General features: G+C 38.8%; 1 protein-coding gene across 3 annotated transcripts in view; it reads right to left on the bottom strand.

The window, feature by feature from the left end:
• The window catches only part of MACROD2 (mono-ADP ribosylhydrolase 2), an 849,661-nt gene that overhangs the window by 334,620 nt on the left and 490,813 nt on the right, over positions 1–24,228 (bottom strand). For all 3 annotated transcript variants that reach the window (XM_054290178.1, XM_054290176.1, XM_054290175.1), the window contains exon 6: positions 15,407–15,528. In XM_054290178.1, coding sequence (XP_054146153.1) covers positions 15,407–15,528 — 122 coding nt within the window. The remainder of the gene's footprint in view (positions 1–15,406; positions 15,529–24,228) is intronic.

A 24,228-nucleotide genomic window follows, 5' to 3' on the forward strand; every position in this document is an offset into this window, starting at 1 on the left:
GTACACACAATTAATACCATTGTGTTCAAGAGCCCTTCAAAGATTTTATTTCTCTAATAACTCAGATGGAACAGTGGTGTAGCTGCAAGCTTCTTGTTCACCATTAAGAGTCTACTGCATTAAGGGTTTTGATTTGTTTATTCTTCAATCTAAAACATCACAAGCTATTCTGAAGGAGCTTAATATACTAAAAACACTTCAGGGGAAAACAGGAAGGAGATCCACTGTACACATAGCCTTTATTAATTTTACATAAAACACCATTTTACTCTAAGTGAGCCATCATTTGACATGAACTTTGGTCACTGAGTTAAGTTTTTAAGGGTGGTGCTTCACTTGATGTCCACGCAGAACCCACAGGATTTACAAAAAAAATTTAAAAAAGGATTTACTGAGCCATTTTCAAAGAAAGAAAAAAAAACCTGAAAAAATTAGAGTACAGAGGCACAGAAGGTTTCATGAGACTTTTATAAGGCAAAAGTCTCCACATGCATTCATAACTGTTAAAGATATTTTCATTAATATGAACCAGTTCTTCCTACTGAATGAGAAATCTTTGGACTATTACCAATGCCACTGCTGCTTACCAATTTTTAAAAGAGACCTTAACTTTGATCAGCTGCCATTCCTCCACTGCAAGCCAAGCTCTTTTGCACACCAAAAGATACACAGATGAGACATGCAATGATCTCAGTAAAAACTTTCCTGCTGACACTGGTGCTGCCACATTTGCAGCATACACCAAGGTGAAAAATGGATGCACAACCAGGGAAGCACAAAGTCCCTCTCTCTAGGAATAGTTTAATTAAACAAGATCACTTGTACATTCGTAGCTTCACAAGAGCTGGAAAGGTCATATGTCTGATATATCTATCTATAGCAATAGCTATATGCTTTTAGGAAGACTTTGACTTCAAAACCTGACCTTCCTAACACCTGCCCCAGTCTTGCTGGAACTCCAAAGGACCAAGCATCTGCTTCTCATTAGCCTCTCTACAAGTGTTCATCCAATTTGCAAATATGCCTTGGGTGGGATTTTTCAAGCGCTTCCTGACCCATTCTTATGCTGTATTAATGCCTGAGTATTCCTGCCTGTTTGCTATTCTCCTGTTTAGATTTAACTGCTGAAATAGGTACTGCTCACAAGCCAAAATTACAAGGGAATTGTTATCTTTAACTAAAAAAACCTCTCACAATTCAGTCCAAACTACATAACGTTTTATTTGGCTGAAAATGCTTTTATTAAGTCTAGATTGTAATTTAGGTACTACTGAGAATTTAACTTCGCATTTTCTACTCCAAGGCATTTCCCGGGCCCTGTCTTTTAACCAGAATCTCCCTGGCTCTTTTGTAGCATTCCATTTTTTTCCCCAAACTACCTCATAAAGGCTTGCAAGGTGCATGCATTTGCTTTATAAACCATCTCAGCTCTCCCTTCTCTGCTGGGACTAAGTACAAAGGGTTCAGGAGAAAGTCATTTTGTGAAATGATACTATGCATATTTATTCAGAGAAGCCCTTCACTTGGGGAAAATGCAAGGGCTAGTTTTCTATACAAGAAGATAATAAAGAAAAATTATTTCATTTATTCAGAGTACACCTGCACTGCAAAAGAAAGGTACAATGATAAATTGTACTAACTCATCCAAGCCTCCCAGTTCAGAGAGTACAGATGGTGTGGCTATAATGGAGCTCTTCATGGTCAAGATTTGTGAGTATTTAGTTAGAATAGGAAAAGTTATTTCAATTATCTTGGGTTCCTGCAGAAACTCTTTGGATGATGGTGGTAACACTGGATTAGGCATTCCAAAAAACAAGCCAAACTGAGGCCAAATACATGACAACAGCAAAATATCTCCCTCCCCAACTATGATGGAGGGAAACAGATGTACCACTGAAATGATGCACAATAAATGGTGATTAACAACATCAGCAGCTCCTGCTTTTAAAACCATCGATCATGAGCAATTTTAATTAAAGTGAACAGCGAAGTAGGTGATTTGGCTCAGCATCCATGAATTTATCAAGTGGGATGTTTCTAATGCCTGATTACAAGCTGTAGTCACTGCTACCGTCAGGCCTAAGCAGAATTAGCCATCATTAACGTCATTAGCTTCTGGGGGTGAAATATGATGAATATACATCATCTGGGATGGCAGCTTATTCAACTGAACCAGTGTCAGGCAGCACTGCCACCCCACAGTTTTCTAGCAACGTGGTTCTTGGAGCACCAAATGGTTTGTGGTCTATTGAAACTCTATTTTTCTTTTAAGAATACCAACTCTTTTAGTTTTCTCTATTTTATTTTGAATATACCTGGATATGGTGCTTTGGGCTTGCTTGCTTTCCCGAGAAAACAGAGAACTGAACTGATGAATTATGAGCATTCAGATATTAACACAGCAGCAAAAATTTAGCTTTTATGTCACAGTCTACCAGGGCAATGGAGAAGAGATGTGCTAGGGGGAGATAACCAAATGACAATCTCTACATATCTGCTGCTTCAGGTGGGCCTGGATACAACTTAGCTTCTATTTAATGCAGTTCAATGGCTTTGACAATCACAGACCCGTACAAATTTGACAGATTATCCAGAAGGGTTGAAATAATGAAGACACATGAGAATAAAGAACAAAGGATGATGAGGAAAGATTAGAAAAATTGATAAATATCTTACAGAATTCGAACACAATGAAGCACACCTTGAGGGATCAAAAAAGGGATGTACACAAACTGAGTGGGAAGAAGAAAGAAACAAAGCTACAGACAACAACATATTGATTCAAGATTGCAGTAAGTAATAATACCATGTTTGGAAAAATGTGTTTCCTCTTAAAGAAAGAAAATATGGCACCACAGTATACAAAAACAGGGAAATCAGAATGCAAGGGAGACATGACTTTAGAAAAAGAAAGTAACAGTTTGATGACTTGTATTTGTCTTGCGCTTGTCCTTGTCACCAAACTTAGTCTTCGTGCATTTGAAAATGGAAGAACAGATAAGGAATGGTCAAACAGGAATGCTGGCATGTACCAGAAGTTAGTGAGAAATGCTTTTGTACCATTGTGCATTTTGATTTAAAAAAAATTTCTGATCTGCAATGATCCAGCTGGAAAAAACGCTCACCCAAGGACCTGAGACATAAATGAGAACTGAGTAGGAGATGGAGATTTAAGATCAATATCAGACACATTTCAGTGATCCAGAATCATTAATGGCAGCATTTCCTCCTTCTGCAGGAGGCATGCAGGTAGGAAATTTTCTGTATTGCACAAACACTCGAATGTTGAACTTCAGGACCATGACAATGCTGGGGGAAGGAGGGGGGGGGCAGGCACATTTCAGTTCCAACATGCCTGAGAAAACACAAAGAAGCACATTTACAGAGGCAGGCACAGACAAATCCAGGGCATGCCAAAGTAATGAACACAGAGAAGTCTCACTGAAACATCATCTGCTTACAAACTAGGAGGATCAATCCCATCACTACCATGTCAGAAAAATTCCGTGCAAAAAGCCTGACTCTCTCTGCTTGACTAAGGGAGGGATGCATTCCACAATAAGGAATGCCAACAGGTAACACGTTGCAGTTCAAATTTATTTTATTGATTCCTTGTGAAGTGGTTTGTTCTGTTATACCCCCATGTTCTCCCCGGGTTTTACCCTCGTTAAAAGCTGTCCCTCATGCCATTCTCCACCCTTTGTTCCAGCTCTTTCCCTGCCCCTCAAGGCAACCCAGCCCCTTATTCCCAAACCTTCCCTGCCAGTTTAACCTCGGTCCAATCTCTGTCTGCAACATCCCTTTGGGATTCCCTTGCTCCTGGAGGCCCCATTGGCCCTTGTGACCAATCCTCTCCACCCTCCTACCCCAACTGGCCCCAGACACTTGATGGAATCCCCTCATTCCTCTCCTGAGGATTCCCTGTTGGTTTGCTGTTTGTATCCACCCCCTGATTAGTATCTGTACAAAACCCCTTGCACAGGAGTGCCCAGGGCTCTTTGGGTATGATCCCTTTACTTGGAATAAACCCTTCTTTGTGGAACCTCAAGATGGAGAGCCTCCTTCTTTCTCCTTGGCCTGGTTCCTGGCTTGGGTCTGGCACCACAGAGCAAATGGCTTTCAAGTTTCTGCCTTTGGTAAATCCCCATCACAAGGCAGTTCCATGTGGATGCCAGCCAGTGAGGGAGAGAGAAACAGCAATAGTTTCCCACAAGGAATTGTGAGAATTTTTAAGGAGTGTTTTTTAAGAATTTTTTTTTTTTTTAGAATTTCTAAAAGAATTTTTAAAAGAATTTTAAGAAGGTGATAACTTGTTAGTATAAACAATCTGCAAGTGGTGTTCTTCCACTTTGTTCTCCTGTTCTTCTCAAGGACGGTGTGTGAAAGATGTTTTCTATTAAGTAGCCAATCAAGTAGAATGTATCCTATCAGTCTATAAAAAATCAAAGAATCTTTTGTAATGAAGCCTTCTTTTCTCCTCTTGCAATTAAGTCCCTGGTCTGTTCCTGTGTCATTCTAGCTCAAGGGTGACAGCTCCCCACTCCTGGCATGGCAAGTTCTGAGAGCAAGCCCAGGCTCCAGTGGCCACAGTAATGAATATAAAAATTTGGCAGTAATGAATATAAAAATTTGTTGGGCATATGCTCTCTCGCCTTTCTTGTGGGTTCTGACATGCTTTCAGTCTCCCTTTTTCACACAAGCAGGGGAAAAACTGCCCTCTGGTTATGGAAGTGTGGACTCAGCTGTTCAAGGAGGACGTGTCAGCAGATAACTCTGCCCAAACACTGAGATCATCACCCAAGGTTTCTGTCCAAACAAAAACCACTGTCTTGTGTGAGTTCTGCCTCTCTGGAAGTGCACGGTTCTGTGGCTAAGATTTAATTCATAAAGGTTCAATACAGCCAGTATGTCGAAGAAATTTCAGAAAGGCATGGAAACTCATAAAACCCAGCAATACACTGATTTATCTCCTTAGAAAATTATTTACAATGTAATATTTCAATGAGACTAGAGTAAATAATAATATTTTAGTAAGGCCACTTGTAAACTAAACAGGCTACAGCTAATTACAGTATGCAGGAATGTGTGTTCTTGGCTTACAGCTTTCACTCATGCAGTCATCTTTTAGCAAAGGCATAATAAGAGCAAACGGAAAATCCATTTACCCATAATTATCCCAATTAAAATTATTCTTTCCCCTAGCAGTGATGCCTTTCCATGACAAGCCACAGGAAATCACACCACAGTAACTCATCTTTTATATAATATTTTCTGTTACTAAAGTAAATAACTCTGTTATATTTGTTTTCATCTCTGCTATGAACAGAACTCTAAATCCTAACTGACAGGCATCACTAGGAGTTGGTATGGGAGTCAGCTTTGAAAAAAAAAGCTGCTAAACTGTTTGCTTGAATCTATACTGCGTGTAGTTTTATATTCGGCGAGAACAGTTTTTCAGATGAAAGAAATTAATATTCCATCAGAATAAATACTGAAGTGCCAATCATATTACTTAAATTTTATTACTCTAATAACAGCGGTTTTATACTTTGGAGACCTTAAAAGATAACATGACATCATCCCACAGGAATAATACTAGAAAACCTCTAGATAAGGGTATAAATTTTGTAACTGACTACTGAACATGGCTGTTTCCTTATATGTAACTATGATTTAATATATAATTTGTGCATAATGTAAATGGCTCCAAGCAACTACTAGCAATTCAGGAAAATAATATTTAATGAGTTGTCAAATAAGGCTCACAAAAGCATGCTTCTTCTGATTATTTCTCAAAATTACTTTCCAATATATCTACTCTGATCCTAAACAGAGATTATGCTGTCATGATAAATCTTTTTTTAACCTAGGTAAGTACTATGGTGCCCATCTGATACACAGAATAGTTTATGCTTTTAGTTGCTAATTTATTTGCTTCACACTAGCTATTTAAATATAAAAACAATGTTCAAAATTATTTTTTAAGTTTGCTATTTGAAAAATTGACTGATTTCAAACGAAAAAAATTTTCATGCTTTTGTTTATTTTGTGTTAAGTTAATGTTTGTTCTCTGTTAATTGTTTGTTCTCTTTATGTTAATGTTTAAAAAATGCAAATAGAATGTACAGAAATGCCTCAAAACTGTCAGATGAAAAAAAGCCAAGCGATAAGGACCTTGGGAGAATGGTGCAGTGCCAAAATGCAGCATCACACGTTCTTTTCCTCAACATCAAATTGCAAGGGAAAAAGAAAACTGGTACTGATAAGTCATTATCTGCCAGAAAGCCCCTTCATACATTTTTAGGCATCACAGAAGGTACCACCAGGAGAAAAACCTGTGAATAAGCAATTTCTAATTCCAGCAAAATTTGAATCCACTTGAGGCGATGGAAAGAATCACAGCGGTCAGCGTCAAAAAAAAACCCAAACAAACCAACCCTGTTGCAACTTCTATTGCAATATTACTGCTGCTGCTGAGGATCCCATGAGTTTTAACAGGGATTGCACTGATTGCTCTCACAGAGGAAACACAAGCCCTCCTGAAGAGCCTACAAACCATCCAACAGGGTGATAGGGAATATGTCAATGAAAGGCAGCAAGATAAAAGGACAAGGATGGCTTTGCACAGAGCCTGATGGCCACAGCTCACCAGCTCTCTGGTATTTGATAGGAATTTGTACATGCTTAACTTTTCCTGTGAATTTCCATTACAAGAATGTGCTATTCAAATAATGACAAACTTCTTAAATACTTGACTCTGCACAGCTGAGATGTGCATGCAAATAAGAAGCCCTCTAGTCTACTTTTATTATTTTTTAATTCTCTTTCAATCCAAATGAAGTGCAATTTCCTCTGCACAGAAACATCAAACATTTTCCTCCTCTACATTTTATGATGTAGACTTTCCAGCAATCCCTGACTTTTATGAGCTGTCTCATCTAATGAACATTGTGGTCCACTGTGTGACAGATCTGTACTTTATCCTTCCCTAATGAGACAGTTCTCCAATTATTGAGCCAACAGGCAGTGTTTCTCTAGAAAGTTTCACCCTTTTAAGCACAGAATTCCCACAGGGTGATTGGCAAATTATCGCACATTAAACCCAACACATACACAAACTTGCAGAATTTGTTCCTGAGCAAGTAATATCCTTTCTTTCCCCACCAGTTCAGGATGGGGTTTTTTTCAGTGTTCAGTCAGTGTTTCATTAAACCCCCCCAAAAAATAATTCACCTTTCTCCCTCTTGTCATCACAAAGATCACCATGTTACAGAACAGCTACAAGAGCAACACCACAGAACAACAAAATGGAGAACTGAGACTGCCTGGTAATGCAGCTTATTAAAGCAACACAGCAACAAATTTCTTTGTACCATCAGACAGTTTGTGGCTGAAGATGAGCCAGGTGGGTAAAAGAGCTTTATTGGCCTTTGTTAATGCCCCTTGGTGCAGTATCTGAGCCCCAGCATTCTGAGATTCATCTGCTGGCAGAGGTTCAAGCACCTGCTCAGTTTTTTGGGCTGTTCCTGTCCCTGGCTGCCCTCCAAACACTTCTGAACACCTAAGCTGAGGTGTTCATCACTAAGGGGGGTGTGGATATTCCTATGCAGGAAGCATCACAGACATACTCCACTACAAACTTCAACAAAAGGAAGAATCACATCAGGTCACAGCATCATCACTGTTACAACAAATAATTTCTGTGTGGTGCCTTGCTATAAAATGCACTCACAGCTGATCACTGTACACCTCTGAGCTGCTTGTGCCACTCTTAGCCATGGTAAGCAAACACTCTCATACATTTCAAACAACAAATCAAACAAAACCACTTCCTCCTAGGAAATACATACTGCATATATAACCAGACAGGGGCAGAATCAAAATTTAAATGCTAGTGATGCCTCACCTGCACATACTGGTGGAGCCACAAGTTTCCTAAGCAATTTTCCCAATGTTTTACCAACCTTCTAGTTAGGAAATTTCTCACAGTCTCAAATCTACATGTCAAATCCTGTAATTTCAGTCTGTTTCTTCTTGTCCTGTCCCTAGCCTGGAAAACAATCTACTTTTACTCCTCAATAGCTTTTTATGTGTTAGGAGGTTTTTAATCTTCTTCTCATCTTCGGTCTCCTCCCCTCTGTGCTTAAAATCCTTTCTCTTCCACTCTACTTTTGGTGTGTTCCTAACTCCATTTCTGGCTGAGACACTGTCTTCCCCCCACTGGTCACAGCAGCACAACAGGTAGCTTCACAATTTTTCCTGTTTAATTGTCCCTCAATAGCTGCTCCTTTCTTGGTTTTCCCATAACAGGGTAAGGCTGTCGAAGTTCAACATGCAACCTCCAGTGCAAGATCCACTACAAACTCCAGCTTACTCTCTGAAGAATCTCTGCCCAGTGCTTCAATCATTCCTCAGCCTTTCTCAACTGAATGAGCACCTCTGTTTAGATGTAGCAATTTACACTTGATCTCACTGAATAAATTTCATTTAATGAAACCCTTATCGAAGAAAAAGGGCTGCAATTCAATCTACCAAGATAATTTTGGAAGAAATGGTTGGGAGCACATCCAAAACAAAGCAGCAGATTCACCTTTGATTAAGAAAAGTATGGCCAACTATAATAATTTCTGGAATCATAGGGAAAGATCACAACCTCCTCATTTGATGCCAACATCATGATTAAGCAAACTGAAAAACTTAAAAGTAGTAGATTAATTTTTAAATATATTATCTGGAAAATACCTAAAAGAAGAAAGCTAAAAAGAAAAAAAAGAGGAAGGCTAAGCTGGAGAGAAAACTGAGTCTGAAAACATAACATCAGTCATATCATAGCTTACAAGTTAAACAAGTGTTTCAAAGAAACAAATTAAGTGGATTTATGATACTGTGGAAATTTTCTTTCCAAAGCAACTCTTCTGATTGATGGATATGAATCTATATCAGAAAACAAGATGATAAAACCAACCTTTAGGAATTTCAGACTTATTGCTATGGCAACATTCTCAGCAAGAAATAAGTTTTGTTGGAAATAGCAAAAAAGATCACTTTATTTTTCCCCAAAACATAACTCTACAGAACAAGAGAGCAAGACAGGTAAAGGCAAGAGTGTAAACCAAACTGCTAGACCAATACACAACAATGCACCTTCTAAAGCATCTTTCTACAATTCAAATAAAATTCCTCTTTCATTAATGTTATAATTTATGACAGGAAGATTTGAAAACACATGGGTTTGATACAGATACTGAAAATCTCAGTCTGTGAGTTATAACTGAAGATTCAGGCATCACAAAGGCTAAACATGTCTCTACTCAAATGAAGCTCAATTAAACTGTGCAGCCTAGCACAAGTACAGCTTCCTTTTGAAAGTGGATACAAATATCAAGAATATTGGTGCATCCCTTTTTTAAAAATCCCTAATTACAGGTGGAAACAAATATTTTAGACAATGAAAAAAAATTTGTTTCTTTCTTAAGTGCTATAAACAGGTAAGTGGCAGGTACCTTTCCTGATGTATTTTTAGATGCTGCTCTGAATAATTATTAAGTGTTTCTGTACAAACAAGTTATATTAGTATTTGTATTAACTTTGCCAATCACAGACAAAATATAATTGTACATGACCTTTGTTTAAAAAAACACCTCAAAAAAGGATAAGAGCTGAAATCCCCTGTAGATTAACTTAATTATAAAGGAAAAAAATATTTCTCTAAGGAAGCCTCAAATAATACTCTTAATTTTAAAGCCCCTGCAAATGCACAGCTAGTATCATGCATTGTGCACAGTGACTGAAGACCCCAGGAATGGAGGCAAAACGCGGATTTCAAAAAGCACCTCCTGATCCTATTTAACATACTTTTGTGAAAAAGCTCCCCAAAAATGCAGCATAAGCTGTGTGCACAGGAGGGACACACTCTATTCAGAGCCCAGAGACACAACCTACTCTCCCAGGAATATCCCATCATTACAGGTCACTGGCCATCCCACCACCCAGCCATGGCTTTTCCACTCGACCTGGTGATGAGCAAATCAGCCCTTGAATAGGCCCCTCTCACTGCTGAGCTATTTCCAGATGCCCTTTTGCCTTTTCATGTACTTCAGACAGGAGCAGCAGTGTGGTTGTTCTGAGAAGTCCAGCTAAGAGGTTTTCCCTGGAGCAGAACAACTTTCCGCATTCACAGCACAGAAAGAGACACATCTTTTTGGGGTGGTGTTTTTTTAATGCCACATCAAACTAAACTAGTAAGGCTCAAGAACAACATGAACTCTTTCCTACCTGACTGTGGGAGAACAACAGGAAAAAAAAATCTGTATTTAGCATATAATGTTGTTAACGCATTTGTTGGTGATAAGCAGAGCTCCTTCTGGAACTCAAAAAGCCACATTCTTAGAGGATTTCCTCCTGCCCCCTCTGGTCCCCTGTAATTCTCCCTTGAGGTGGAGGTCAGAGGGTGCAGGCTAAAGAAATGCTTCTTGTTAAAGCTTCACAATTCACCCCCTGCCAACATGAACGGTTCCTGCAGACTGCAATTCCGAGCACAGTCCTGAACAACAGCAGAGTTGTAGTCCCAAATAGAACTCCATTTCCTCAACCACTGTGGAGGAAGCCTGCTCTGCCTTCCGAGTGAGGGACCAGCACCAGCTTCCCCTCTCTGCAAACACACTGCAGCTCTATTAGCTTGGATCCCATCCACAACACCACACACCATCATTTTTTTTAATTCTCTGTGCAGTTCATAAAGTCCCTGTCTAACTGCAATCTGACTGACAGCAATTAATTTAAATTTTTTCAAAACCACAAGTGAAGTCTGAATAAAATAGGTGGCAGGGAAGTGTTTGATGTTCAGAAAGCTTCCAGGGTATCAGATGGCTTCAAAGAAGTGCATGCAAAGAAAAGCAGGATGAGAGGTCCCATGAAAAACTTAAAGAGCACACAGAGTAAATAATTTCAAAGACTGTGTAAACAGGGGACCAATTTAAAATCTGAAAACAGTGATTACAACTGCCCGAGTCTGCCTGATAACCTTACACTTAATTGGGCTGTAAGACTCTCTTATTTAGAAAACCAGTACAGAAAGACAGGGGAGGAAAAGCACCTATTAGACTGTTTTTTACTAAATCTTCTTTCATTAAAGATTTGGTGCCTATGATGTATTTCCAGAGTTTCAGGCAGCAGAGATTTAATTAATGCACAACAGCAATCCTTAGTACAGTGCAAAACAGAACAACATCAACATACAAATTTTTTACTATTAAGAGATTATTCTGAACATTTAATGAAATTAATTTGCTCTAACACAAGCTATTTACTCTCTCTGAATTGCCTTGAATATTTTTTTCTCCCATTCAGCTGTACCAACTTAAGTGGAGATAAAGAGAAACCTGTCTCAAGGATCCTCTTTCACCAGACAGAGGATTATCTAAATAAGACTCATCCAAGACAAAAGGTTCACCCTGGCCACACAAATAGTCAGACAGCAGCACAAGTGTCCTAGAGGGAGCACAGCTACACAAACAAGTGCTGAGGAAAAGGCAACACGTGGATTTGGAAATGCAAGATAACAAGGACACACACTAACACAAAATTCAGTAACCTAGAAGGCAGATGGAGTGGGTGACCTGAGAGAGGCTGACTCTCTACAAAATAGCTGATATGGCATTGGAAACCTCATATTGAATATAAAATGTTTCAGGAAACAGGATCAGGAGACAAATGTCAGGGGCTGTGTGACTTCTCTGAGCAATCCTGAGGATGATCAAATTTGTTCCTGAGGCTTTTCTTCCTGCCTTAATGTCCATGCAGATCCTCACCCACAGCTGGGCTGCTGCTGGATTATGAACCTTGGCAATCGCTCTGATGGGCATTTCATTACATTCCCTCATCTCATTTTCAGTTGTACATATCTTTCTTTTTTCTTTAGACATGAAGATGATAACATGTTCAGATAAGATATCAGTGCTCCCTTAGGAGTTAGCCAGAGCTGCTCTCATCCATGCCTGGACTCCTTGGATGTGAAAGTAACCTGAATTATTAACAGCTCCACCATCAAACTGCCCTGTTGTCACACACACAATGATATTGTTCTGTCCTCCCCTCCATAAAGCTGCATCTCAGAATTTACACAGTATTTCAAGGCAATTGCTTCCCTTCCTCAGGGTGTAAAACAACTACATACATATATGTATAACAGAGTTTGGGTCTGTTTTGAATCCTATTCCTGTTCTCCCCAGTGCACTTTGAACTGCAATACAATCCCCATGGCATCCATCATTTCTCCAGAGGCAGATCAACAATATCCAATAGTGAAACAAGTAACTGCTTTAAGTACCTCTAACTTGAGACTTATTATTCAAGACCATTTCCTCATTGTGCTGGTTTTCTGACACACTTGGTCTATTTGTGAACTGCTTTTTTTTTTCCCCACCACATGCTACTCCATCATTTCCTTTGCTGAGTTCCACTGTAGCTGCCAGCTACATTTCTGACCTCTCCTCCATTGCAACAAAGGCAGAAACTCCCTTCTGGTACTGGACTGGATGCTGATGAGGTTGTATTCAGTCTCTCATCCATTGTTATCATATATCTCTGTCCTTTTCCAGTGCTTGCAACACCGCCTATTGTAGTATCATTTGTAAATGTAATTAATGAGGTGTTTATGTACTCTTCAAAAATCATTAAGTTGTTAAATTAAACTGCATTTAGTGGTGCACCCTGAGTCACCCTGCATGCTTTGGTCCAGCTCAGTGTGCTGCCATTCATCATCATCACCCTCTATTCATAATGCCTCCAGCAATTCTAACTCCTTTGACACAATTCATGTTCAAAATACTTCCAGTTGTGGTGGGGCTTTTTCCTCTTTTTGCAATAATTTCTAGATTTGTCCTTTCTGTTTTTGAAGGTAACAGATTTGTGCTGTTATAACCTAATGTCTTCCTGCTTCCTTCTCAATTATTACAATTACTAGTGCACTGAGGCTCTCTGATTTAGTTAATTCTTTTAGCATACTGCAACTTGCTATCACCAATACCTATTTATTTATGTGTCATTAACATGGCTTTTCCTCCTTTTACTCATTATCTACTTTAAAAATACTTGTTTTTCTCTTTCACATACTTATTTCATCTTCTTGTTCAAGAGGCAATCAAAATAGGCCATCCATCAGCACAGCTGATTTTCTCTTCCTAGTTTTACACAGGTAAACTTTTTCCCCCTCAATTTTTGTCTGTCTTCTTCATACTGCAAATATTTCTGTTGCCATAACCCAATTGTCACTCAAATGTTGTCTGAAATCAATTTGAATCCTTTGCTCACTCTGTCAGGTCTCTGCAAGCCTCAGAAATCTGTGGATATTTTAAATCACTTTCTTTTCCTTCCCTCCACACCTACAGTACTGGATCTTGTGAAACCCACTCACACTTGGCATTCCTTTCCTTCAGACTCACAGTAAACTCCTGCTCCCTAATTGAATGAATTATACATCTTACTTTTCTCCAGGCTGGGTTTGGTCATTAGGACAGACACTCAAGCAGCCTTCACTTCCCAAGGCATCACTGAAATCACTGGCCTTAGGGCTTTTCAGAGCAATCCATGATCTGTCATGTGGCCTTTAAAATCCATATTGCTTGCTAAGCTTCCAAATGCTGCCATGAATGAATGGCTCTTGGCTCCTGTTCAGTTTTTGCAGCTGTGTTCTGCAAGTCTGGGCGCTGAGCATCTTTCATCTCAAACAGGTGCACAGGCAACAACTCTTAACCAGCAAGGAAATAACCTGTGTATGATTTCTCCTGTGGTTATCTTTCCTCATTAAAATATAAGGCCAGGTTTCACAAAATATCAGGCTATTTTCCATGAAATATCAAGCTAGTTTCCATGAATACAATCCCTTTCTATTATTCCATACAAAACACTATGCTACCACCTAGAATATCCTAAAAATTACAGACTCTCTACAGATACAAGCATTACCTGCATTGACCAATGCCCACTGAAGTTTTTCCTTTCTTATTTCAATACTCTTTTTTACACCTTTCAATAATTATTATTCTATTTTCATTTTCCCACATTGTATTAGGAACTTTATTCAAACTAACCTGAATGCCCTAAAAGCCTGTGAATGCCCAGAGTAGGCAGAAACAAGGATGGATGTAGGAACAACTGCACAAAGCTCTTACTGGCTCCAGTGAGAATTGCATGAACATCCTTCAGTGTTTAAACAACACCAGAGAGGGGTTCAAAACATGCCTACCAATCCAAGGCTGTTTTCAGCTCTAATTTTTATGCCTAGAATTAAAAAAAAAAAAAAAACCAAAAAAATCCCCTCAAACCCACCAAAGAAAACAGACCCCACAACAGTTTGTATAATGGCAAAAAGAGGGATTGCTGGGCACCATTTGGAGAAGCAGAGAGAGGATGTCATGAGCACAAAAAGTGTTGAAGAGCAGAGCTCTCACCAAAAATAAATAAATAAATTATACTCACCAGGTCTCACTCTGAAGGGCACACCTGACTTCAGTTCAAAGCTCTACAAACTGTCCTGCCCCTCTCCTGAAAAAGCTTTATTTTCCATTTGTGCTATTTCAGCGTTAATAACTTCCTCTTACTGAATATTACATCTTCATCTAACACCACTGGTTCAGCCTACATTTTTTAAGATTGTATGTTTGCATTCTAAGTTGCCGAACATGTGCTATCATATAACCAAAGTTACCCCAAAGGTGTGAAGTCAGGCTTAGAAGGCAAATTCTTCCTCAAACCTACAAGGAACTAACCTATGCATCTGTGAAGACTTAAGCTGCAACCGTGTCAGCTACAGAATTAAAGCTCTGGAGCTGGAGAGGGAAAAGCTCCTTTCCTCTGTGGCCTTTGAAAATTTGGCACTCTGAGGTAAAACACTGTATATTTGAAGTTCAATGATATAGTTCAATGAAATATCATATAAATAGATTATTTTATGATAGATTTTGGTAAGAGGGCGCTAAAACCAGCATCAATTGACCAATAGGATGGTCAATTCTTCTTTTTAGGAAGAACTATTAATAGGTAGAATAAGCAACACATTAATCACTTCTCAGCGATTTAGGAGGCATGTAGTTATCCTCCTGACCAGTGAGCTTCTTAGGGTTTTTTAAAATAAATAATACAGTATAAGAATGAGCCATGGGATCAGCTTCCTCCCTTCTTCAGTGAGACAGCTGCTTGTACTCCTTCTACCAGGCACTAACTCCTAAAATAAGCTTAGTCCTTTCATCCAGCAATTGTTTTGGCCAAATAATGTTTAATTTTTTGGATTCTCATAGCATGAAGAGCAAGAAATGTAGCTGGAAGCTTACAATCATAATTTTTCTGCATCAAGGAAAGTAAGATCCAAACTAGAGAGAACAATAATGTGCTCTCCCACAATACTTACGATTGATCTGATGTTGTATTCTTTTGCCAGTTTCAGAGAGGACTTATAGCAACTTGCTAAGTTTTCTTTATGAGTGTCAGTGAGATGGCCTCTTGCAATTGGCCCAACAGTATGGATCACATCTGCAGTGAATAAAAAAAGAAGATAAAGAAACATTAAAGATGCTAATGTGTCGCACATCAATTCAATCTGGTATTACAGCTACACACAAAGGTAAAAATAACAATGTCAACAAATTTATGTATTTGTTTGATGTATTTAACCAGAAAACACATCATAATCTGCATGTCCAATAATTAAACATTAATCAGCAAAGGTTAAATTTTGAAGGATTTAGACTAAAGGAGAACATGAGAAAGATACAGTGAATGCTTGTTACATGTCTGTTGCAATGCACGCACTGGAGAGATGAAATGTTTGCACAAATCCTCTAAATCTTAAGGCCTCTACAGCTGTAAATATTGTAGAACTTTGAAACAGTTGTTCTCACTCCTCAAAGCCCACTCACAGTGAAAGTTCACTATACAGAGCCTCAGCACTGTTGGTGATACACAGGTCATCTTTGCTTTTCCTCAGTAACCATTTGAAAAGAAGAAAAGTTGAGACTTAAGAATGTGTTGGTTATTCAAAAAACATGCTTTCCTCTCACATCAGACCAGATGGAGATGCCATGCAGTAAAACAAAATATTCCCTTTGAAGAAATTTATAACGAGCAAAAAGAGAAAGCACAGTCATATCTTAGGTATGATGCCTCTGGACTCATCAAAATCTGATGCTGCAATCAATCAAAGTCTCTAAAGTGCTGAAAGAAAAATGAATTTAGGAGCCTGGAGTAAAAAAGCATTGAAAAGATACCTGCAAATTAAAAGGTACCATGATTTTTTTTTTATCTTGCCCTTCCTAGTCCCCCAAATATTATGAAGCACGTTTACTTTTTACACATCATTCTTCCATAGTATATGTGAGCATAATAAAATGAGTTACGGTGGCAGATGTGTATTTTTTTTCCTTTCTTTATAATTTCCTACAATGTACAGCAGAAATTAACAGCGGCATTATTTTATTTTTTTTTCAATGTTGCACTTACAGGGATTAGGCCAACACTTTCAACTGCAGTACTGCTGGTCCCCTTTCAGGCTGTGTTTCTGTCCCATGTGGGTCAGGTTTCCAACCAACATCTGCTGTTGCTACACTCCAGAATATTTTAATTTACTCACAAATCCTACTGAATTAACACCATTATTCTCTGTCCAAGCTGGTTTTGATGATTTCCATCCAACAAATGCCAAAGCATAAGAGAAAATGGACAAAATAACATTAAAATGCACACTGTCTTTTTTTTTAAATTCAGACATCATCTGTCTGCTCTCTGCTATTTAAAAGCTTTTAGGCAGAGCTATAATGTTCTGAAAAATTCAAAATATTTTCTATACATTAGCCACAAAGTGTTGATAAATCAGGAAATAAAAGCACATCTGATTCCCAGTGCCCAGAAACACTGAGGAATCCACTGTGATGGAAACTGAAACCTATAACAGCTAAACTTGCCAACTGCTACAGCAAACCTCCCTCCTGTGAAGTAAATAAAAGGTTGAGAACTCCTCTTTCCATTTTGATCACAGTAATTTTGTCCAGTTGTGGGAACAAGATGGACAGGTTGGATAATTTCTGCTGAATGTCACAGCTGCCAGACAGTGACTCCAGAGAACCCTCCCTACACTGAACCTTAAACAGGTGCTGAGTTTTTATCCACTGACAAGGGGGATGACAGCAGGACACTAAAACAACCTGTGAGGTCAGCAGAGAGTTATACTCCTCCATGTCTTCTAGCTACTATCATAAACTGAGGGCTATTAAGAAAGGACTTGAAAAAACGATAGAGCTAGTTTAAAATTTGCTTCTGTGTGCAGAGATAAGGTGATGTGAATACTTCCATTACCAAAAACTAATTTCTGTTCATCACTATAGCAGTTTCCTGGAGGTTGGAACTTTCCAAGTTATATTTCTATTTGAAAGTTCTGGCAACTTCAGAGAAAGGGAAAAACAAAACAAAATAAAACTTCTTGACTTTTCTCCCTTATTTTTTATTTTAGAACAGGTGAACTTGGATTACAAGGCCAGAGACATGATTTAACAGTAGACTTGGCAGCGTGGGTTACTGGATGTACTCAATGACCTTAGAGGTCTTTTCCAACCTAAATGATTCTGTGATTCTACAGGGAAAGGAAAATACTCATCAATCTCAAGGCAGTCAAGTTCCCTCTACATTTACAGACACCAAGATCAGAATTATCATGATGAACTTAGAATTCACAATACCCAGCAGCCAACAAGCAAATCAAGAAACAACTATAAAACCAACTTTAAAAGAATGCACAAAGGATAAAGAAGAAAAGAATCATAAACATTTCCCTCTTTCAGCTAAGGCTGAGTTTATTGCATTTCAATGTATAGCTCCTTGAAAGCTGAAGATAATAGCTTAAATTATTCATTTATTAATTAAAGGCAAGAAGCAGTTTTGGGGAACAGACCAAGAACCAAATTCTTGCCAGGGTCCTCCTGTATAAAACTCCCACAGTATAATTTCTAGATGCATTTCACTCACCCCATCTTTAGCTCAGTCTCATTCCTTCAGTCTTTCATAATTAAACACTAGTTTAATAATGCTAGTTTTGCTCAATAAATGCAAAATGTTTTTGTCATCTTTTTTTCCAGAACTTCCCAATTTAGCATTTTCATAGGAACTCATCAGCAATCCTGTATTGCTGTACCAGACACTTCACATAAATAAGTAATCTTTAATGCAGTTATTAGCTTTTATGTTTAAATTTTTCCACGTCCATCATAGGTGGTTCTTTAGACAGGATACAAAAGATGGTTGTCAACTGAACAGGCCCTGACCAACCCAATCTAATGGGAGGCATCCCATGGCAGGGGCTTTGGAATTAGATGTTGTTTAAGGTTACTTCCAACCCAAAGCATTCTGTGATTCTATGAACTGGTTTCTAAAATATCACAACTATTGTAACTGTTTACAGCATATTACTGGCAAAAAAATGCTTTTCTTAGGCACATTATTATACTGAAACTCATGATAAAGATTGTATTAGCAGAGCAGCATTACTAATATGTCAGTGCTTTATGGTCAGCAGATAAACAGGGAAATAATAATTATATTGTTGTACATTGTCAATAAAATCAGTGTATACACACATTTCCTAAACTACATAGGAAACTACAAAAACTACAGCTACAGTAAGCTCAACTACATTGAGCTTATTCTGCTCAAGCTATTCCAAAAAACTTGAGGTTTGCAGGTGGGCAAAACCCTTTGAGATTATACAGGCATAAAGGAAACAAACCAGAAAACAAAACATCTCTCCCCCCTCCTTCAGCCCACGCAGCTGCTACCTGAGAATCAGACTTCACAGGCTGAAGCAGAACCATTTCTTTTTAATACATCAACAAACACTGTCAAACTTCAAGCTTGTCTGCCACAATAGTTTCCTTTCTGCTCACATGTGATCCCTTGCAGAAAGCAGCAGGATGGAGGAGCGTGTGCTATGGGGGAGGTCCACAGATGTTTGTCCACAAGAAAATTCAGGGCAGAACTGTATTCTGCTGCCCTGCTGTTCTAGCTGGCACGTTCCACACCCAGCCAGAACAAGGATCCACCCTGGGGAAGAGCATGGGCCTTCTGAAGGAAAACACAACAGTAAAGGATTGCCACGGGACAGATAAACAGGAATGAGTTTCACTAGAGAAGGTGAAACAACTGCAGCAGCAAGGCAGGTGGAGCACCAGCTGTGGGCATGACCAAGGTCTGAAGGTACATTGCGGACACAATGGCATGACACAGGAAAGATCACCTAAAGACTTCTAAATTGGGGAAAATGTAAAGAAACTCAAAAAATATTTAGCTTGGCTGGAAAAGCTGGCTCCTGTTTGCTCTTGTAGCGTCTGGACCCTTTGGGGTCCAAGCGCTTCTCAGTGAGGTCAAACATGAGTAAGGGATACAAACATTTCCAAAAAAACAAAACATGGTTTTCTTTCTTCAGAACCAAGTAAACAGGTCAAAAAAGGGAATGGTCATCACACAGAGAATGCCACACTAACCATTTGTAGTATTTTAACTTTTGTGCCAAAAGAAGCTGCCAGCACTGCTGTGGAGTTGCTGATTTACTGTGGTCAGTTTTCCAGCCAAGCACACTGATAGGAAACTTCATTAAAAAGAAAGCTGCAATCCATGGGTCCATAAATCACTGTGTGCACACAGAACAGAGATGTTTGCTTACATTTTTAATAGTTCATGGAGGTGGAGAGCCCCCAAGGAAGGTGTATCCTTATCTGGGATTCAGGCCACAACAATGGATCAAACTGCCTTTAATGCTAATGAAGCTGTTGGTTTAAACCAGTGTTCATAAGGAGATATTTCAGAATTGAAACTACAACTGCTGTAGAGTACAAACTTTATGCATAAGAAAGTCAATGAGGCTTGTCTTCTCAGGTTTTTTTCTTAAAAAAATCAATCCATACACCTTAACTTGCTGTATTCTCACACAAGTTTTTTACTGTACTGCTATGAAAAAAGGGCAGAGCAGTGTGGGCAAGGATGAAACATCATTTCCAGCTGAAAAGGGTGAAAAGTAGTGACTGTTCTCCAAAAACCAACCTGGAGGACTGACCTAAATTACTCACAATGTAATTTACTCTTCCCTTTTTCTTTGAAAATGTGACACTGGATGGCAACAATATTAGCACAGTAAGCTTTTCCAAGCTACTAAAAAAGTACAAGCAAGTTTCTCTCATTCCTTCCCTTACAGATGTGCGTGTGGTGCATTCACACAGCTAATGAAGCACAGCCAGAATCAGTTACATATTTCTCTCATTCACCCCATTTTTACACATTCATAGCCATAATCAGCCCATCCACCCAACAGCATAACAAAGCTGGACGCTGTCAATCACAGAGGGAGCCAGATGAATTTCAAAAAGGGAAGGTGCTGCACTGCATGCACCATTGAATTAAAAAAAACAACTTGTAAAGACTCAGAGCATTGAGGACTCCACTTGTAAATATTATCAGCTGATTCACACAATATTCACCATCATATTGGTGCTGAAAAGGGATCTGAGCTGAGGTTCAGCTGGTGGCAAATGGAATTACCTCCAGATACTCATACCTACTGGCTATCCCTATTCTTCAGAAATGTGAGCAGCCTATTGCTTTGGGATACAAATGGCTCAGCTTTTTCATTTTCCATTTCTAGCTACATGCAGATAAAAAGTGCATTTTCAGCATGCAAAAAACAACTGTTAATTTTAAGTTCAGCTGAAATGAATCCCACAGGACTGCAGTCTAATTCTGTGTCTCCAAAAGCAGATTAGCAGAGCTGAATATTATAAATGTAAGACATCTTTTATAAATCACTACGTGCTGTGTGTGACTACATACCACACAACTCCTAAGTTCAAAAGCATTGCTCTGCTTTGTATAGGTATATATTGTGTTTATGAGCAGTTAAAGAGTCAGTTTCAGGTTTGTAGGCTTGGGGCAGTAAGCACTGCTCAATCTGAGCTTTGTACCTTTCATAACTGCCTTCTGTGATTAATTAGCTGTTTTGGGTGAATACAAAAAAATGTTTCATTAGCTGCTGCAAAAAAGCTACAATATCTAGAAGTCATTTGTGTAAAATATTTAAGCCATTTTTCACTTAAATGGCATTGTCTGCCAAGGAAAGGTAAAGAATATATTTACTGTAAATTATTAACCAGCATCCCTCATTGTGGGTTAGATGTATATCCGAGCTACAAGACAGCACAGACAGTCAGAAAACAATATTCCCAAAGGGAGAGGAGAGGGATTTGCTGACTCTGAGAGCCCCTGTGGGGAGCTGCACAAGTTTGCACTCAATAGCCTGCATTTAGCAGAGAGAGACCGCCCAGCACCCGTGGGAAGCTGGAAAACACAGGGAGCTTGTTTACAATGCTTACACCACTGCCTCCACAGCCAGCCAGAGAATTAAGTCACACAAGTCAAAGCCCAAGCCTCTTTGGCACTCATGCCTGTCATAAAATACAAGGCCCAAGTATGTCTGTGTAATCCCAGAGCAGTTCCCCTCCCATCAATGAACTTACAGCATCGCTCCTCCATCAGGGCCTCACCATTAGCAGGGGAAACAAAAGTAGGCTCTGTTCAGGCAGGAGGAGCAAGTGGTGCAATTAAGAGACACTGTGCTGTATCCCAAAGTAATAGGTTTTACAAAGCAATTTAGTGCCACGATGACAGATGTCAAAGCAGCGGCCAGACAGACGGCCCCACAACTCCCACGGAAATAATTGCCCACATGGAAAGCTAAAAGGCAACAGCTCTGCTTGGGATATTCATAGTGTGATACCAATGAACATGAAATGAACATGACAGGGCTGAACATGAAGTTATGACATTCACGACTTGTTATTCCTGGTCTCTTTTTTAATCTCGACTGGAAGAATTTGCAGCAGAAATGCTCCAATATTATCGTTGTTCCCTACCTTCCCACCTAAATAAAGACCTTAATACACCTAGGAAAAGCAGAAGAAATGAAACTGTCCTGCCCCAGGTGTATTCTGTGCCCCACACACCAGAGGAAAGCTCACTTTGCTGTAGCAGCAGAGGAGCTCAGACAAACACCCTCTTCATGGAGTGGCTCGTGAAAACATGCACCAAGTGACCCCCTTGACACAAGCAGGGCTTTCCACCTTTCACTGACTATTATTCCTCACAAGTGGACAGGGCTACAGACAAAAATGTCCTAATCTGTCTTTCTGTTCATGTTTGCTACACGTAGCAAAGCATGACCCACATAGATTCTCTATTTTTATTATATTGAATAGCAAAAGATGTTTGTGAGCGACTTTGGGTTTAAAACATTTGACAAGGCTTTTCAACACTCAAAAATAAACTTGCTTGCCCTAAACTGAAAGTATTTGTTCTTTAGAAACTAAGAACAGAGTTTCAGTCTACCTTTCCACAAAAATTTACACCAAAATCCAAAACCTGGTGAAGGATGTAACACCAGCCACGTAAATTCAAGGGATACTTAATCTCACTTGATTCTTGATTCAGTCGAAAATCTCTCAAATATTACCCATAAAAACATGCAACACAAATCAAGTAATAAAAATTCAAATGGGGATTAAGTTAATTTCAGTTCTAGTTTTGGAATTGGATTAATTACAGAGGCACAGAAATCAAAAATGAGCTAATTTATGTTCTCAGCCTCTCAAAGCATGGACCTCTTGTCACACATTGTCTGTTCTCAGTGTCCAGTCCGGTTCTGTTGAAGTGAATTTAGTTACCTCTGCTGGGGTATTGCACAATTAAAGCATAAATACACCCTTTAGGACATTGGGAAAATGAAATAGCAAAACAACCAAAACAAAATAAAACAAAAGCCCTACACCAAAACAGAAATAAACCAAAAAAACCCCAATCATCCACAAAAAAAGTTCACACAACCTCACTCAGCCTCATTACGAAACATAGTACCAGATTAATTTCATCCAGAAAAGATTAATACTCAGAACTAAATTTCTTATGCTCTCCTCTGAGTGCTGAACAGTGCTACAGAGTGCTCTGATAATTTAACAACAAGCCATGGCAAAATCTCTTCATTTCCTATTTTAAGGACTTTTTTCTGTGCAAATTCTGTTTTGATTACTTCCAGGATTTCATATTAAACTGATCTTTATTATTTGATCAAGTTCATTGTAGGGGTGTTGGAACAAAGGAAGACATCCCAAGAAACAAAGAAAACAATCCAACAGGTTATGTTCACCACGCCATGGGACATCTTAAATACAAGCAGATCCCCAGATACTGTGCCAATACTTCCAGGCTTTCTTTCCCCTATGAAACTATTGAATCACTCAAATTATATGTCCTTCATGTAGAAATTAAGAATATTAGCACAAAAACTTAAAAAACATTGATCTTCACTTGAAAGGACTGGTGATTACAGCAGGAAGTTTCCAGAAGACCAAACTAAACAACCCTTAATCACAAATTAGCAGCAGAATAACCTCAGGTGAAATGAGGGGAAACTGCCAGCACTGGTTTTGTCTGTCTACTGAAGGGATACAATTTTTTTAATCAGATCAGGTAAAAAGATTTTTTAAAAGACTGAAAGAATAGTTTCCTTAAGAGGAAGTTTTATTGGCTTCTTCAAGAGGCAAAGTATGACTCAGAGTTTCAAAGACAAATTTATTATATTCATAGCTTCAGTTGTGCATCTGTTCCTTAAGGGAAGTACATTGCAAAAAGTTCCCACATTTGTTTCACTCATTTACTATTACTATATGTTTTCTTGGGAATAAACAAACTTCTTTCACCTCAGAAATTTGAGCACATCTATTTTGTTTGACATTTCTCTAATCTACATATCCCTCACAGCATAAATTAGATGCTTTGCTAAGGACTTTGCATGTCTTCTTTAAGAACAACAGAAAATAATATTATAAAATTACAGTTTCTCCTTGTATCTTCTAAAGAAACCAGTGGCAGCTAAATCAGCCTAATTAACTTTCAAGTTTGAATAATGGAAACCATCCAAGGCAAGTTCAGTATTTCCTTTGTCACAAACAATGCAATGCAGATAGGAGAGGCTTGTGCAGCCTCTTGGCACCACTTATCAGCTCTCAAATCCAGGTGGATGCAGATGGAGCAGAAGGTAAGAAACTAAAAGACTGAAACCATTAAATATTTTTTAAAATACAATAAACTCCAGGTTAAAAAGAGCTGAGGATTCATTTGAATTGTGCTACAGGACTCCATTCTATA

Source organism: Melozone crissalis, unplaced genomic scaffold (genome assembly GCF_028551555.1).
Source record: "Melozone crissalis strain CALT ecotype California unplaced genomic scaffold, PUWL_Pcris_2 ptg000081l_1, whole genome shotgun sequence".
Classification (NCBI taxonomy): domain Eukaryota; kingdom Metazoa; phylum Chordata; class Aves; order Passeriformes; family Passerellidae; genus Melozone; species Melozone crissalis.